This window comes from Trachemys scripta, chromosome 1 (genome assembly GCF_013100865.1).
Source record: "Trachemys scripta elegans isolate TJP31775 chromosome 1, CAS_Tse_1.0, whole genome shotgun sequence".
NCBI lineage: Eukaryota > Metazoa > Chordata > Testudines > Emydidae > Trachemys > Trachemys scripta.
Window position 1 is genome coordinate 16,374,987 of NC_048298.1, and position 18,788 is coordinate 16,393,774.

General features: G+C 43.2%; 1 protein-coding gene across 3 annotated transcripts in view; it reads right to left on the bottom strand.

The window, feature by feature from the left end:
* Positions 1-18,788, bottom strand: part of GRM3 (glutamate metabotropic receptor 3) — a 147,489-nt gene that overhangs the window by 49,794 nt on the left and 78,907 nt on the right. For all 3 annotated transcript variants that reach the window (XM_034765452.1, XM_034765443.1, XM_034765462.1), the window contains exon 2: positions 2,173-2,776. In XM_034765452.1, the coding sequence (XP_034621343.1) occupies positions 2,173-2,670 (498 nt within the window). In that variant the 5' untranslated portion in view covers positions 2,671-2,776. The remainder of the gene's footprint in view (positions 1-2,172; positions 2,777-18,788) is intronic.

An 18,788-nucleotide genomic window follows, 5' to 3' on the forward strand; every position in this document is an offset into this window, starting at 1 on the left:
GATTATGTTGTGGCTTTCCCAGAGAAACTGTGGTGTGGATCTGTAGCTGCTTAATTCTTTGAGGTCAAACGTGGGTGCTTAAAGTCAGACACTTAAATCCATATTTAGAAACGTGGTGGGCCTGATTTTCGAAATCTGAACGCCTCCGTTTCTAACTGAAGTCATGGGACCTCTGTGTTCTCAGTTCCTCTGACATGCAGGCCCATCCAGTCATGAACATGGCTTGATTTTCAAAGGCGCTGAGTGCCCACAACTCCCACAGAAGCCAATGGGAGCGGCACCTCTAAAGGTCAGGCCTCCTTAGCGAGATGCCTAAATATGGATTCAGGTATTTAACTTTAGGCCCCTATGTTTGGAATTCTTGACGTCTGCACTCACACTCCTTGAACTCTTGGCTTGTCCATTCCTACTGATGTCAATGGGAACGTCCCAAGAATCAAGAGGCGCTGCTGGGTGAACGGAAGCGATAGAGTATCAATTATTACTAAGCTTACCGCTGTTTCATCATCCACAACCAAAGCTTAGGGAGGCTGACACACTCTTTCCCATGTGCCTCAGAAGGCATCGGACCTAATCCTGCCCTTGCAGGTGCCAGAGGCTGAGTGCAAAGAAGTGGAATGATGCTGGCAGTGCAGTAGTTCCTAGGGCCATCCAGATAACACACAGCAGGATGTCTCAGGAATGTTCCTTTAGGGCTAAACTGTCGAGGCCTGTGTATTGGGCAGAACCACCAACGGTGCAGCCCAGGACTCAGGAGTCACAATCTGCTTCCTGATTTCTCCCCTGCTCTGGTGGGGAGAAACATGCCCTGCACCAACCCTATATCTGGCACAGAATACATCCCCTGGCATCGCTGTCTGGTACATTGTGGGGCAGAGTCAAAGCCGAACCCACACTTTATGTGGGAGAGGGTAGCAGCTTTCCAGAGGCTGCTCCTCACCCCATAACTCCCCTGCATGTGCATGCCAAACAGGCCACAGTCTGCGCCATAAAGAGGAGGCTGTATTCTCACTTAGTGGCCATTCTAAACTCTAGGATGTTAGCATGGGGACCTGGCTGTCCTCCCAAGCCAGTGGAGCCTTGGTGTGCTGGCTAGGGTGACAGTCAGTCCTTAGCTTAGTGCTGGTTGAAGTTAGCACTAACTGAAATCTTGTCCTGTTTCTGCAAGGGACAGATGAAGCTCCCTATGACTTCTTTCTCTGCTAGTAGCACGGGGCAGGGTTTTGTCCTGTTTGATACTGATATAATACAGTGTGTAGCACCTTACTGGCAAGTTGTCCCATCTGTTTAGATGGGACTGTTCGAGGAGTAAGACAGTGCTCATTTGTGAATAAGGAGGGTATATTATGGTTCAGCAGAAAAGAACTGAAAATAGATCAGCCTCCACCAAAGATGCAAGAGGATTTTTATAGTGGTGGGTATTGCATTCCAAGGCAAGAGATGAACATTTTAGAAGATGCTTGGAAGAAGTCTCAGCACCCTGATCCTATGGCAATAGGTGCTGTAGACATGCTAGATAGGTAGAGGAGCAGACAGAATCTCTGTAAAAAATGGAGGAAAATATTTGTTCTTTGCATTCACTTGATGTACAAAACAAAAAGTCAGGGTTTCTTCTCTAATTCAGCTAAAACCTAATCAGCTGTACTCAGACTTCTTATAACGTTTAGCCTTATAGGCACCTCTTCAGACACCTTCCCCATTCAGACACAGCAGAGATTTGAACACATTCCTGTCGTGAACAACATACATTAATAAGGAAAGGACTGCAAATTTAGAACCCATTAAAATTGTGGCTTCTAGATATAAGATCTCATCAAATGAGCATTGAAGACAGTGGAAAAACTTCTGTTGGCTTAAGTGGTGTGAACTGAAATTTTAAAAAATCATATTCAAAGTAAAGTCAAATCTTACAATATATTATCTATTTTTTTCAAAATCACAAATTCTCACAAGTTCTACCATCACTAAAGGAAATGCCCAGCCTACCCATATTTAAGTTATAGCAGATTTAAAAAAAAAATCAATGTGGTTTAGATTCATCCTTGGTGTAAATTCATTGGTTCTAGGAACAAATGTGACCCATGATCTGTACCATATTTAGTAGGTTTTTCTTTCAGGGAAGCTCAAGATGAATAGTTCTCTCTGGAGGGTGTAAGTTTTGAAATGTCTTACCTGTATGGAGACACTGCTATAAGAACCACCTATGACACCTGCAATGAGTAACGGAATGTTTTCTTGAATGGCATAAGATCCATCGGGGCACATATACTCCGCTTCGTCCACTTTAGTCAAAGATGCCCTGACAAACTCCAGAGACTGTTCTAACGCGTATGTATCCCTTGAACATGTGTCCAAAATATGAACTCCAAGCTTAATTCCTGGGAGCAAGTAATTGTCTCTGTTGATTTCATCAATGGCAAACAACATAGCCTCCAAGCGCTGGATGCCTCGGTCTTCATTGATTCTCCCACATTCTTCCGTCCCGGTGCCTTTTTCATTAATTGGGAATAAACCACCTAAGACTAAGTCTCCTTCTATCTTAATTTCCTTTCTTAAAAAGTTATGGTCACTTAGGGAAAGGAAAACTCCTTTGCAGAGCAAAGCAAGGGCAAGCACCTGCAGCCTGGTGAACATCTTCATTGGTCCTGGTTTGGCAGCTTTAAGAAGCATGAGCAGAAGTAGACATGCCCCTTAGTCCTCTTGACCCATTGCCAAATGTGAAGTGCTGTCCCACAAGCAAGGGAAGAACAAGCCAACAAGACTTTCCATCAAGTCCCTAAATAGACAAAAGGAATTAGAAAAGGCAAAAGGAGACATCAGTTATTATGTTCTTTTCATCAATAAAACATTCAGAGCGGTGTTAAAAGGACATGATTTGGGAAAATAGAAAGCTCTGGCAATGAGAAATAAGATCGGCTTACATGCGCATAGTGTCTTTCATCCCAAAGGATCCATAATTGCTTCACAAGCTGAACAAATTTTACACAGCAACTACGCACAAAATTCCACGGAAACACAACCAACTCTGGGGTGAAACGAGTCAAATGTGTAATGTTGCTGAGTGCTGTTAAGCAACAAGTTAGGACAGGAGATGAAGAATAAATAAAGCAGATTCTCCCCATATCTAGCTCTCTCTTACACTCATGTCTAAATGCTCTTCTGCTGTCTCCCCTAGTCTGAGAGTCGTACTGCCGTTATGTTTCCTTCCACCCTCCATCCAGGCTGCAGCTCCCTCTGTGTCTCACTGCACTTGTCAACCTCCCCTAGGTTTTATCTTCCCTTCCTAGTTAAAGCTATCTCCACCCACTGGATCCCACTTGCCCCTCCCACAGCTTCAGGATTCTCCCATTGCTGCCACCTGGGCCTGCAGGTGCTGGGTAGTTAATTGTTGCTCTGCTCAGCACAGGACCTTTTCTTCCAAAGTGCCAGGCTGAACTCCAGTGGTCCCAGCCTCCATGGGCTAGGGGAGGTACACCCTTACCACCTTCTGCCTGGCTTGCGGGAGGGAGACATTGTGGGAGGGAAGCTCTGGATACCCTTTCTGGGCTGGACAAGATAAACAAATGGTGGGAGAAAGGAAATATTATCAACCCAATTTTAAAGATGGGGGAACTGAGGCTCAGGGAGATTAAATAACTTGCCCAAGGACATGCAGAGACTCTGTGGCGGAGCTGAAAACTGAACCCAGATCCCGTGAATCATGGTCTAATGCCTTAAACACCGGATCATTTGTCTTTAAAGTTAAAAACCTTGCAAGCAAATAAAACCTTGCAAGCAAATAAAAACCTTGCAAGCAAATAACTCGAGGAAAAGCAACAAAGATGAGCTAGAACAGAAAGGATACGCATATTGAAGTTTGCCCAAGGCAGAAAAATGCCTAGGGCTGAACTTACTCACTTTAATGTTAATCACAGTTCAGTGCATGGGTCAGGGGGAAAACAGACATCCAAGCATGCATATATTTGGGCTGATTCTACTCCCATTGAAGTCAATGGGCGTTTTGCTATTGATTGCAAGGGGAGCAGGATCAAACCTTTAGATATGACCATGTTATGCTACAACAGTCTCATGACTATATGTATTTGCCTGTAAACTCCTTGATAGTGTCTCTTTACAGCATGAATTAATGTGGCCACCTTGAACTCTAAGTCCTTAAAAAAATCAAATATGGTAATATTTAAGTAGAGCACTTTAATATTTCATTATTGTACTTACCTTTTCCTTAAAGCAAAATTTATTATGATTAGGCTTGCAGGGCTATGTATAATTTAGAAACACTTAGCATTATTTAAAACAGAGTGCTAAGAAATTTAAAGAAGAGACAATTAAAATTTAACACTGAAAGATGGATGAACAAGCTTATTCCGATGCAGCTGTTTATCCTGGGGGAGTTTCTATATTGCTCTATCAGATTCTGGCAAGGGACAGAATTTTATTTATATTTACTCCAGCATCTTTATATCATGTCAGTAGCAAGCCAGCTACACAGTTAAACATACTTCTTTATAGCCATATTGATGTGTATATAGCCTGAATCGCAGCCCATTTCAGCAAAGTTCTCCATTGGCAGATAAGTGGTATGTGAGCTGCAAACAAACAGTTTCACCCTTCACCATAGGCAATCAGCCATGTGGTTTTTTAACCAATGCAGGAACAGAACCTCCCAGGTTAACATCCACTCTGGGGAAAGCTGGTAGGAATAATGAAATAAATATATTCACAAATAATTCAACATCAAATTCAGTCAAACAAGTTATTTGCCAGATATTATTCAACCATCTTCAGAGTGCTTCAAATAATGAAAAATATTTGTTTGCAAATAATTTATTGGACAAAGTTGTCAGATTGAATGATAAGATGCCAATAATTTATCAGATCTGCTTCCGTAGTTCATGGTAGTAATCTGTCCTCTGGACTATTACGTGCTTTGAGATTTCCTATGCATTATCTATTCTGTGCATTTGTATGGCCTATGTCATCCTGGTATCTTAGGGCCTCAACAAACATTTAATGTATTTATCTCCACAACAGCCCCATGAAGATTGTTATCCCCATTTTATAGGTGGGGAAATTGAGGCATGGAGCTTAAGGGCCAGGTTTTCAATGGCTCACGACCCCGGCTGGGGACCAAATTCGAAAAGCACTTAGCTCCCATTTTTGCACCTACATAAAAAGCTGATTTTCAAAAGAACTCTGCACTCTGCAGCTCCCACAGTAACACTTATGGGCAAGTTTTCAAAAGAGCTCCATACCCAGCAAACTGAACACTTCTGAAAATCTGGCTATTTATTTAGGTAACTAAATGGGAGCTGAGCTAGGCTGCTGAGACTACTGCTTATCATGATGGTGAATTTTTTCCTTGTACTCCTGCATCTGTTTGTATCCATTTGTTGTCTCTTGTCTTATACTTCGCTTTCAAGTTCTTTGGGGTGGGGACTGTCTTTTGTCCTGTGTTTGTACAGAGCCCAGTGCAATATACAGTAATACCGATAATAATGAATGACTCACCCAAGATTATTGTAGGTCAGCTCAGAATCCAACCCAGATCTTTTGAGCTCTCTGCCAGTCCTATAGCCAGCCAGCCAGCCACCCTTCCTTCCCATACCTGCCTTCTCCTTTTGCTTGAGGTTTTTATGGGGTGATATCAAAAGCAGTTTGTCACAACAGCACTCCAAGGCTGTCAGGAACAAGTAACTTCCGCTCAGAAATGTCTAGTTAGAGACAACCCTGTGTTCTAAATCCCATAGACAACCTACACAAGACCCTATGCATCAATGCCATCTTAGGTGGTATATAGGGACATGGGCAGGCCTTCTGTCTTGGGATAAATTTCATCGGGAATGAGCAATCCTGCAAAGTGAGTCAGCTTTATGCCAGCCTTTCGTCATTCATGTTCATTTCTTTGGCTACCAGCTTTTTCAAGTGAGAAACATAGCAGGGGCAAGAGTTGGCATTTTCCATGGGCATCGGGGAGTGGGTGTGAAAGGCAGAGAGATGGGGGTAGGCCCACTCCTCATGCTCCTCTGTCAAGCCACCTCACTTCTCTGGCACTTTACATGTGGAGCAGTCCTGGTCCAAAGAACTTCTGTCGAGAGAAGGATGGGGGTGCTCCCAGGGAGGTCTGTGAGGGGACAGAAGGTTGACAACATGTGACACATTAAGGTTCCTGATGCACACGGGCTAGCTAGCCCCACTCAGCAGGCCAGTGGCTCGCTCAGGTCTCCAAGCTGCAGTGGAGTCCAAAACCAGGGCAAAATTCTGTCTTTTGTATAATGGACAGGAACACGGGAGCAGGTTCCTGGTTCCCAGGAAAACATGATCACTGTCTTTCAGTTGTTCAGTCTCTTAGCTTTTAAATATTAACCAGGAACATAATCTTCAGTAAAAAAAAAAAAAAAAATCTACTTCCTTTTGCAGGCACAGCTCTTCTCTCATCCTGCAAACCAGCCAACCTCGCTTTCAAACCTCTGCCTCCTCATTGCTGCTGGAGCCCCGTGTGGCTTTGGCTTCTTTTTGTGTCACTGCGCTGCCCACAAGAACAGGTGCGTCAGGCATGTCAGTCTGGGAAGGGGAGGGGCAGCTTGTCAAAAATTGTTCCCTCTAGGACTGTCAAAGGGGGATGCTCACAGGAGCAAATGTTTTCCCATTGGCTATGTGATTAGTAAAAGAACAAGCCTTAAGCAGCAATGCAGATTCAGGTGGCTAGATGTTCAGGTGGGGAGTCCTGCCCAGAGTGCTGGCTGTGAAGAAGAAAAGTTGGTTTGAAGCCATTAGCAAAGATGAGCTAGGATTTTAATTTTCCTGCACATCTCCATCAACAGACCCCTCTGACATGTTGGCTTGGTTTGGGGTGTATTAGCTCTGCAATATACATAAGTCACTTCTGGCCGTGTTACATGTAAAAGAACGTGGGCCACATTCTTTCCTTTCCCTGCAGTTGGAATAGCACCCACTAACTCGGAGCTGAATTGTGCCACATGCTTCTGGAAGTGATATCACCATTCTGCCCAAATCCATACTGGCTGACATTAAAACACTTTTCTGAGATGGTACATTTGAATATCGTTTCAATTGGGAGTGGCTATCCATCAAACATTTATACTGTGATAGCATTTAACTACCCAACTGAGGTCAGGGCCCATTGTGACCGGCATGCAAACATGTAATTAGAAACAATTCCTATCCCAAAGAGATTACAGTCAAAATAGACAAAGTGAGGGGAAACAGAGGCAAAAAGAAAAGAAGGGATTTGTCCAAGGCCACAAAGCAAGTCAGTGTCAGAGCCAGAAAGAGAATCCTGATCTCCCAACTCCCAGTCTAGTGTCTCAGCTACCAACTAGGTGCTGTCTCCAATACGAGATTACTCATCAGCTTCTAGTTTTTCTGGGGCATTTTTGGTGCATCTCTAGCAGTAAGGCCTTTTTTAGAAAGACAGATTCATGGTGAAAATTAACTTGGCCCCTCTGTTAGAACAGAATCAATCCAAAAACCGAAATGAGAAACCAGACAAAATAGATATTGGCTCCCAATCAATGCCCAGCCCCGGTGTTTTCAATCAATCCCAGGGAATTCTTATTCTTCCTGAGTTAATTCTTGCTCAGGTCTTTCCATGTGGCTCAGAACCTTGGGCGGTAGTTTCAGTTATTTCAGCTATATATATATACTCAACAAAGGATCTTAATTGCTTATTCCGTTTAGCCTGAATGAATGGTACCTAGCATAGCCATCAGTTTCAGTGCGGTCTGTGATTGCCTCCATCACTCTCCAGCATAACAATACCACCACTTGGCAATGACAATCTGTCTAACAATCACGTAGTTTCAAATCTTCCGTTTTTGGTTAAGATTATAGTGAAGGTTCTAGTGAGAACTCTCTGAGCACCTAGATGCCTCGGATCTCCTTGAGCCTTGTCAATCTGACTACACACCTGGGTACCGGACTGTAACCGCACTAGCGGCATTAGCAGGTGATCTCCTCCTGGCAATGGATGAAGGTCAAGTGCCCATGCTGAGGCTGTTAACTCTATCAACTCTCTCCAATACCATTAATCATGAGGTAAGTTGTTCTCTATGAGGGTACCTCCACTTTGGATACTCCCCAGATCAGAAGTAGCCTGAATTTGTTGATCTTCATGGCATTCTGCACGGCTCATCTTTTTACCTACACTTTTGGAATAACAAAAGCTGATGTCTGCAGTGGAGAAGGTTAGCGCTTGGGTTTGATTTGACTGTGCGTGGTTACTTTTTGGCACGGGGTGAAAAGCAGATGCTGACTTTGGTGGTATTATTAATTACTGGCAAAGGTAACTAAGGGATGATCTGCTCGGCAAGTTCCTGTGCAGCAAGCCAGGGTGTGCATCTATAGTGCACCAACTTGCTGCTGCTACAGTGCAGTGAAATACAAGGGCAGTCTGGCATATTTCTTAATTCTCACCCTGGCTGGCCATGCACTAAGTTGCCGTATAGACAAACCATAAGATAGGTTCCTTTTTCTCCTGAAGTACATTTCTAAACAAAATTCTATTTTTCCTTGAAATTTGATGTGTCTAAAGACCGACTCACAAGTGCTGACATGGTTAAATGCTACACTATACCCTTCTTGAAAATGATGGACTACCAACACGCTAGCACTGCTAATCCAACACACCTGGCTCATTTATATTGGCTCTGCCAGAACTTGACCTTAATGCTTGATGAGAACTATGCTGTAGGATAAGGTACCTCACTTCACTGGAAGTGAGTGATGGACAAGCCTGAGTCTCCTGACTGGTTATAATTAGAGATCCAGTCACCTTTTGTAAAAGTCTTTTCACAGAAACACAAGCATTAGAGTGACAGATATATGCCAGGTACACAAATGACTCACATACTGATAGTGGCTGCCTGAACTCTGATAGCTCAGACCTGGATGGAATAGAAAAGGGAAAATTGCCAATAGATGACAAGGTAAAGGAAACAAAATTGCATTTTCTCCGTAGTTATGGCTGAAGCTAACTTTCCACGAAACACTAGAATTTGACACATAACTTAGCTGAAACTAAACCAAACTGCTGGAAATTTCACATACTGGAGCATATGCCTTTGAATTTTTCTGGAAAGACAGAAGTAAATTGTATAAAGCATACGTGAGATATGGGGAGTCAAAATATAAGGTGTTTTCACTTATAGAAAATTTTGCTAACTTATTTGGGCAGTTATTCAGTATCTCAAAGTCAGTCGAGCTAAATATTGTGTTTCAGTTCTGTTTGCTTCATTGAGGACTGGTGCCTTTGATGTCCTTGGGGACTAATGAGGGATAAATTATACAGTTATTAAGATAAGTCTATTGCCAAAATCCAGCAAAGCACATAAACATGTGAATAGTCCCATTGATTTTAATGGAACTACTCATGCTTAAAGTTAAGCATGTTCTTAAGTGTGCAATTTTCATAAGCATCTATGGGCATGTTTACACAGGGATATTCAGGAAAGTTATTCTGAATTAACTAAAGGAGTGAATTTATAGTGGATTAGGTAAACTGCATTAAACCCATTGGACAGTTTTATTCAGAATTTAAATGGACTTAATTTAGCTTAATTCACTTTGGAAGTGAAAGACAGATTCACTTTGGAAGTGAATTAAGCTAAATCGAATCACATCCACTTTAATTCTGAATAAACGCACCCACACAGAGGTTTAACACAGTTGAACTAAAGCTACATCACTCAGGGGTGTGAATAGTCCACATCCCTAAGTGACATAGCTAAGATGACCTAACCCCTGGTGTAGACAATGTTAGGTTGACAGAGCTACTGCCTCTCAGGAGATGGCATGTCTACACTGAAGTGGTACAGTGCTGCACTGCTGTAGCATTTCAAGTGTAGACAAGCCCTAATCCACTTAAAAAATTAATTTGAATTAACTTTCCTGAGTGTCCCATGTAGACAAGCCCTTAGTAATTTAGGAGCACAAGTTCCATTCTTTTAGTACCAGATTTCCAAAAGAGTACTGCACTCACAATTGGGGACAGATTTTCAAAGGCTTGCTGGCCTCTGTTGAAAATCTGATTCCAGTTACGGCTGTTGAGCACTTGGAAATCTGGGCCTGTGCTCTTTTGAAAATCTGATCCTAAATCACCCTGAGTGGTTTATTGGATTGGTACCAATTTGTGTGTATTAGAAACTAGAGCTGGTTGGAAAAAAAGGAAAAGACACTTCCATGAAAACTTTCCACATTTTGAAGTTCTTTTCATTTGGAAAGAGATTTTTTTTTTTTTGCTAAACATTATCTTTAAAACATGTTGAAATTTCATTTTTCCCCATTTCCTCCTCTCCCTTTTTCTCTTGTTTATCCAGCAAATGCAACGGAATCGTGATGTCCACGGTTTAGTTGATTTCCTTCACTTTTTCATTTTTCTTTTCTTTTGCCACTCTGCGACGTCTCCAGAATTCAGCCACCTTTGACCAGGTGGCAGCAGATGAGGAGGAACGGCAGCAGCACTACGCATAGTTCATTAGGAAGTAAGGAGTCCTATGCTTCATTTGTAGTGAAAGAGGTGCTGGGACTCAAGCAATTAGGTACCAGGGCTCAAGCAATTTTTTTACTTTCATAATGGACACGGCAAGCCTAGAGGTGCCGGGTCTCAGCCTTGGCGAACCCTGTCACAAATTAAGCACTGAAGGGCTACTATATCCAGTTACAACTTTAAGGGCAGTTTAGGGAGGCAGAACATAGAATCATAGAATAATAGAACTGGAAAGGACCTTGAGACAGAACAAGGAGTAATGGTCTCAAGTTGCAGTTGGGGAGGTTTAGGTTGGATATTAGGAAACACTTTTTCACTAGGATGGTGGTGAAGCACTGGAATGGGTTACCTAGGGAGGTGGTGGAATCTCCTTCCTTAGAGGTTTTTAAGGTCAGGCTTGACAAAGCCCTGGCTGGGATGATTTAGTTGGGAATTGGTCCTGCTTTGAGCAGGGGGTTGGACTAGATGACCTCCTGAGGTCCCTTTCAACCCTGATATTCTATGATTCTATGATCTAGTCCTGCACTCATGACAGGACTAAATATTATTTAGACCATCCCCGACAAGCGTTTGTCCAACCTACTCTTAAAAATCTCCAATTATGGAGATTCAACAACCTCCCTAGGCAAGTTATTCCAGTGCTCAACCACCCTGACAGTTAGGAAGTTTTTCCTAATGTCCAACCTAAACCTCCCTTGCTGCAAATTAAGCCAATTGCTTCTTGTCCTATCCTCAGAGGTTAAGAAAAACAATTTTTCTTCCTCCTCCTTGTAACAACATTTTACATACTTGAAAGCTGTCATCATGTCCCCTCTCAGACTTCTCTTTTCCAGACTAAACAAACCCAAATTTTTCAATCTTCCCTCATAGGTCATGTTTTCTAGACCTTTAATCATTTTTGTTGCTCTTCTTTGGACTCTCTCCAATTTGTCCACACCCTTCCTGAAATGTGGCGCCCAGAAGTGGACACAATACTCCAGTTGAGGTCTAATCAGCGCAGAGTAGAGCAGAAGAATTACTTTTCGTGTCTTGCTTATGCTGATACAGCCCAGAACAATGTTTGCTTTTTTTGCAACAGCGTTATACTGTTGACTCATATTTAGCTTGTGGTCCACTATGACTCCCAGATCCCTTTCCGCAGTACTTCTTCCTAGGAAGTCATTTCCCATTTTGTATGTGTGCAACTGATTGTTCCTTCCTAAGTGGAGTACTTTGCATTTGTCCTTATTGAATTTCATCCTATTTACATCAGACCATTTCTCCAGTTTGTCCAGGTCATTTTGAATTTTAATTGTATCCTCCAAAGCACTTGCAACCCCTTCCAGCTTGGTATCGTCCGCAAACTTTATAAGTGTTCTCTCTATGCCATTATCTAAACCATTGATGAAGATATTGAACAGAACTGGACCCAGAACTGATCCGTACGAGACCCCACTCGATATGCCCTTCCAGCTTGACTGTGAACTACTGATAACTACTCTCTGGGAACGGTTTTCCAACCAGTTTTGCACCCACCTTATAGTAGCTCCATCTAGATTGCATTTCCTAGTTTGTTTATGAGAAGGTCATGTGCGACAGTATCAAAAGTTTTACTAAATCAAGATATATCATTCTATCGCTTCCCCCCATCCACAAGGCTTGTTACCCTGTCAAAGAAAGCTATCAGGCTGGTTTGACATGATTTGTTCTTTACAAATCCATGCTGACTGTTACATGTCACCTTATTATCTTCTAGATGTTTGCAAACTGATTGCTTAATTATTTGCTCCATTATCTTTCTGGGAACAGAAGTTAAGCTGACTGGTCTGTAATTCCCTGGGTTATCCTTATTTCCCTTTCTATATATTCAAGATTTTATAGATTCATAGATTTTATAGATCCCTTTTTATAGAATCAAGCCATTGTCATTTACACAGCTGAGGATGCAGCTCAACATGCTTTATTTGCTTTGTGCCATGGCAATGATTTATTAGGGCAGCAGAATTTTGACTTCCAAGGAGCTACACCAATTTACACCAGCTGAGGCTCTGGTACACTAGGAGTTTTCCTCTCTGGTATTTAGTTCTGCAGGAGAAAGTTGGTTAGTTTGGGGATGCACAATGGCCTTGTAGATTGAGCATTAGTCTGGGACTCAGGAGATGAGGTTTTCTAGTCCTGGCTCTGCCACTGATCTGCGAGATAACCTTGGGTAAGTCACTTTGCCTCTCCATGCCTCTCAGTTTACCCATCTGTAAAACAGGGAAATGGTACTTTACCTCCTTAATAAATCATATTGACATCTACTGATGAATAGAGGTTGGTATTGCTATTATTATTGATAATATACTATAAATGAAAAAAAAATCTGTGGAAATTTAACACTGAATCAGTGCTTTCTTGTACTTGATTGACATCTGATATATTGCAAAAAGGACGTGATTAAAATGTGGAATACCTAAAATGTGCTTTTTTCCCCACCATAAATTAAAAGCTTTATGTAAACTCTTTGTTGAGTGGTTTCAGTGGTAGCCGTGTTAGTCTGTATCAGCAAAAAAACCCAAACTAAAAAACGAGGTATCCTTGTGGCACCTTAGAGACTAACGAATTTATTTGGGCATAAGCTTTCATGGGCTAGAACCCACCTCAAGCTTATGCCCATATAAATTTGTTAGTCTCTAAGGTGCCACAAGGACTCCTAGTTTTTTTTTCTTTGTTGAGTGGTAGCCTTCCAAGTATGTAGAAATGGATTTCAGTGTCGATCTGAAGCAATACTGCCCATTTGCAACATCACTTTTCTCCTAGGATCTAATTATTAGTGGTTTTGCAAGCTTTGAAATTTGAAGCCTCAAGTAAAATTACACAAGTTCATCACATGGTTGGCATATCATAGAAGAGCAGACATTACTGTCAAAACTCCTGGAAAGTTTGTGAAATGCTTCAAAATACGGAATAACACACAAGACAGGAGGTATTATGCCAAAGAAGGTAGACTCAAGAGTGAGTTATCCCTGTACAGATGCCCATCTTGAAATATGTTATTGCATTTATAAATGTTACCTTATATTTTTAGAGAGAACAAATAGTTATTTCAGAATAAAGTCTATTAGTATTAGCACTGGGGTAATGCCGAGGCCCAGATAAGGGATCGGGGCCCTTCTGTGTTAGGTATGATGCAGACATATAATGAAAATTCAGTCCTTGCCTCAGAGACTATACCCTATGAAGATCTTGTTGATATGTATATAAAAAGAGCCTAAGTGGTTTTGCATAAAGAGCGGGAGACATAGAAGCCCTTGATAGGACACTGTTGGAGTTAGCCAGCTCCCAGACAGGAAGGGACTCTGTATGTTAGGACTCCGATCAATAAAGGGGAGCCAGTGGAGTTTATACAACATTGATGCAATGTGGAAGCATTGGCCTGTGTTGCTTGGTGAAGCAGGGTGCTGCATTCAGCACCAGCTGAGCCTTGGGTCTAGTGGTTATGTTCGGCCCCAGCAGAATGAGCTGCAATAGCATGTGGATCACCAATGGCCATCTGCTCCAAGGCAAGGAGGATGTGCAGTCTTCTGGCCAGCTGAAGATGGAAGATAGCGTTCTTCAGTACTGTAGCAATCTGAGTGTTTTGGGTAATGAGAAACCAGCATGAGTCTGAGGCTTTGCACTATCTGGATATCTTGTGGTGTGACGACCTTGATGTAAAGTGAAGTTAGAGTCTTTGCAAGTCCCTCAGAGAGTTACTGCCTTCCCACCATCATCCCTTCTGTCCTTCCTGGATTGAGCTGGGGCCTGACGCTCTTCATCCATTTGCTTATTTCTTCCAGGAATTGGTGACAGCTGAGACTGCACCAGTGGAGAAAACTATGTACAGACAAGTGCTGCTTGCATTTTGGTAGCACTTTAAATAGTCTCATAAAATCAGTGAGGCAAAAGGAGGAGAATACTGAGGACCTCTGGGGCTCTATTAGATGAGGAGAAACAGGTGCCCATCATAACCTTCTTTAACTTGTGGATATCACACAGTGCTACCACATTTATTCCTGATAGCTGTTGTATGTATGTCATCAGCACTGCATGGTCAATGGGGCCAAAGGCCAGTGAGCGCTCCCTGTGTAAATATAGGGGTGTGTATCCTGCCCAACACTAGAAAACGATTGTCCCTCAGTGCTGTTGGGGATGTCTCTGTGCTCTGGTCTGAGATGAAATCTCTGGCAAAGAAGAGAGAAGACGTGTAAGGGACAGTCACCAGATACAGATACCAGATGACCCCCTTCACTTTTCTCTCTGTCTGCAGGACCAAAGACTTGATTCATTGGACAAGTGTTTTCCTTTTAACTTTTCTGAAGTGTCTTCCTGTCTTTTCCTAGTAAACCCCATCCCACTCCGTTGCTCGTGATCACTTGGCAGCTCTTTGGAGCATCTGCAGAGGTCTTCTTGAGCCCCGTTCTTGCTGTGAACTTCTGTTCACCCTCCAGCCCTCCAGCTGCTCTGCAGGCAGAGTCTTGGCTTCTGCCAGATAGCGACATTTGAATCTGCCCGTTTCACTTTCACCACTGCTCTGCCAAGAAAGCTCCCTGGTGTGACAGCAAGAGGCCCAAATTATGGCTGTCTCTGTGCCTGTAGGAGGGATACAGGAAGTCCCTTTCCTAGACTGCTCCTGTGCAGTCAGCAGCTGTAATTACATTTGCCTTTAAATGTTCTCTAATGCAGAGGGGAGGGCTGTCTGATGTTTCCAGCAGTGCTTACTACCCCAGAAAAGGCAGTGCATGAACCTGGGCCGGTCCCCTACACACCAGCTAGGGCAGCAGATACTACAGCCGCTCTCCTGGAGTAGCAGGATTCTGTCCTGACAGGCCAGGAGACACCCAATGACTGCCTCTCACCACTACTTATTCTCACCCCAATACAGCTCAGGAGCGATGAGTCTTGAGCCCAGAATATTAGATGAGAGCCCTGTGTGTAGGTGATGAGGAACTACCCATGGCAGTGCGGTATCCAAAGTCTCTGCTCTGTCTAAGGATGGACTTGTGGTTAAAGTAAAGTGATCATCGGAGGGTTAACTGGGTTACTCAGAGTATTATGGGATGGAGCCATCTCCATCCCTCCCTTACTTCCTGTTTAGCCAGTGGGATTTTTCTCCCACCCCCTCTCCACATCCCCCACTCTGTTCTGTGGTTGAATAAAGCAACACATTCCGAACCTTCAGTCTTGTGGACTTTAAGGACAGAAGGGACCATCATGATCATCTAATCTATCTTCCTTCACATTGCAGTACCTCACCCACCGACTCCTGTAATAGACCCCTAGTCTCTGGCTGAGTTACTGAAGTCCTCAAATCGTGATTTACAGGCTTCAAGTTACAGAGAATTCACCATATACACTAATTTAAACCCTCAAGTGACCCATGTCCCAGGCTGCAGAAGGGGAAAATTCCTTCCCCGACCCCAAATACAGAGATCAGTTGGACCTGAGGACGTGGGCAAGACCCACCAGCCAGACACTTGGGAAAGAATTCAGTGTAGTAACTCAGATCCCTCCCCATCTAGTGTCCCACCTCTGTCCATTGGGAACGTTTGCTTACTAGCAGTCACAGATCGGCCACTTGCCATTTTAGGCAGGCTCATCATACCATCCCCTCCCTAAATGTATCAAGCTCAGTATTGAAGCCAGATAGGTTTTTTGGCCCCACTTCTCCCCTTGGAAGGCTGTTCCAGAACTTCGCTCCTCCAGTGGTTAGAAACCTTCATTAAATTTCAAGCCTAAACTTGTTGATGGGCAGTTTATAGCCATTTGTTCAGTCCTGTAAGTAGCATGTGTTTCTTGTCGGCTGAGCAGTTCCTTTACAAAATGGTGATGAGGAAAAATGTAAATGTGACACAGGCATACCCAGGTAGGTCTAGTGCCTTTGTGTTTGGCCATCTTCTCAATATGTCTTCAAAAGGGGTCGTGTGTGGTCCCTGACGAAAGGTAAGAACTAGCTGATTGTCCTGGTTATTAAGAACATCAGAATGGCCCTTCTGGGCCTGACCAATTGTCCATCTAGCCCAGTATCCTGTCTAAAACAGTGGCCGGTACCGGAGCTTCAGGGGGAGTGTACAGAACAGGGCAGTTGGAGTGATCCACCCTTGTCTTCCTCTCCCAGCTCCTGGCTTATGGCGCAATGTTTGTACTGGAAATAATATTAGTTCTGTAACAGGTAGGATATTGGGTTTCTAAACTGTTGAAGTGCAACTTGTCACCTGAGGCAAGGCGGGCCTCGGGGCTAACTTTGAGAACAATGGGCATCTGTACAGCCAGCCCTGTGTTTACTGCCTGGATCAGCGGCAGCTTTGAGGATTTACAAAGACAAAAGAACCCCAAGAAAAGTTTCTGAATAGGGACCCACCTGGGGTAGTAACAAGAGTCTGTAACTGTCTAAGAGAAGAGGAGAGAGCACAAGATTGTATCTGTTACAGAAGAGAGGCTCTAGCAGCAGCTCCTGAAAGCTGGATCCCAGCTTTCTGAACTGGACAAGCGCTATAAAGATTTACCATGGTTAAGAAATACCTTATTAGACTGGAAAGTAAGTTGTTAATAAGTATAAGCTACAGAATGCATTTTAGGATTTTCTTTTACTTGTGTTTCCAAACCCTGATATCTGCTTTTTTTGTGACGCTCTGTCTCAAGCTCTGTTAAATAAACTTCAGCGTGGTTTTACTAGAGATGCGTGTAAGTGCCTTGTGCTAAGTGGAGTGGTGAACTGGGGTGCACCGCTTCCACAGAGGCATTGTGGGTGTCCAGAAGATAAGGGACTGGGCAGTCAACTGTAACAAAGTGGGCGGTGTAAATTTCTAGCCTGCGTGGAGAAAGAGCAGGGCTTGTGGAGCCCCTATATGGCTAACAGCCAGTAGCTGGGGAGGGTTTCCCCCGGTGGGCACAAACCAGGCGCTCATGTTGTAAGCAGGTGGCAATGTTTGGGTAACCCTGAAAAGTGTCAGAATAAGAATGGCCATTTATGGGGAAATTGAAGCGTTTAATGCAGAAAATGGGGATTGGCCGCAATATATTGAAAGGCTGGGCTACCAAATGAGATTGTAGGTGAGGATGAACAGAGAGCAATTTTCCTCAGTGTGTTTGGCATGCAGGAGACCTGGATTCAGTTCCTGACTCTGCCACAGACTCCCTGCAGCGCCAGCCCTAGACCAAATGTCACCCCAGGTAAGGAGCGTCTCCCCTGCCCCCCATTTGGCAAACTTTTGAATACCTTACAGCACCCTGAGCCCAGCGCCCCCCATGCACAGAACCTCAGGCAGTCACCTGGCTCTAAATTTGACCTTGACTCCCTGTGTGACCTTGGGCACGATCCATAGGCTGGGATTTTCCAAAGTGGCTAGGGAAGGTTGATCTCTTATGCTCATTGGAAGACATTTGAAAATCTTAGTCTTAATTTCCTCTGTATCTCAGTTCCCCATCTGTAAAATGGGCATAGCCTTGCTCCCTTTAGCTGTGTAGATTCAGAGCAGGGATGGTTTCTCTGCTTGCACAGACCTAGCACAGTAGGGCCCTGATCATGACTCTGTTGTAATGCATATACTAATATTAATAATTGTTCTTGGTAACAATGGCGAGTGAGTGAAAGAGATCAGAGCCAGGAGACATACTTTTCCTGTTCAGGTTCATGGGGAAAGGAAAGAATTAAAGTGTTCGACAACGGATTATGGGGCCTATCTCTGCTAGGTTTATTTTTAATATTTAAAAAATAAATGAAATTAACTACTGTAGTCTTTCCTAAAATAATCAATAATAATAAATGCTCCCACACCAAACCACAGACTGGTAACTGTTCCATCACATGAATGTTACCTCAAGGCTCCAGCCTTCAGTGGAGTGTGAAATCACAATTAACAGAGCAAGTGTTTTGTAAGTGAGCAGAAGCTGCTGCAAATTACATTCTGCTATTAGCCGATTTTAGAACAGCTCTCTTGAACAGCCTCATGATTGCTGGGCTATGGCGTGTATTAGAAAAACATTAATAAAACATAATTCATTGTGAATTGTGCTTACTGCTTTTATGTTATAATCATTAATGGCACAGAATTTTCCTGGAAACAGAAGCTACCCTCACCTATAAACTGGGACTAGTTGTTACTGTGCAGATGACAGAGCATATTACCGGGCCAGATCCTCGGCTGGTGTAAATCGCTTTTGCGCTATTGAAACGAATGGAGTTATACTGATTTACACTAGCTGGGGATCCGGCCCTTTGTTTTTATCCTCCCCATTCAGCTGAGGAAGGTGTGAATTAACTTTTTGACTGAAAAAAAAAAAA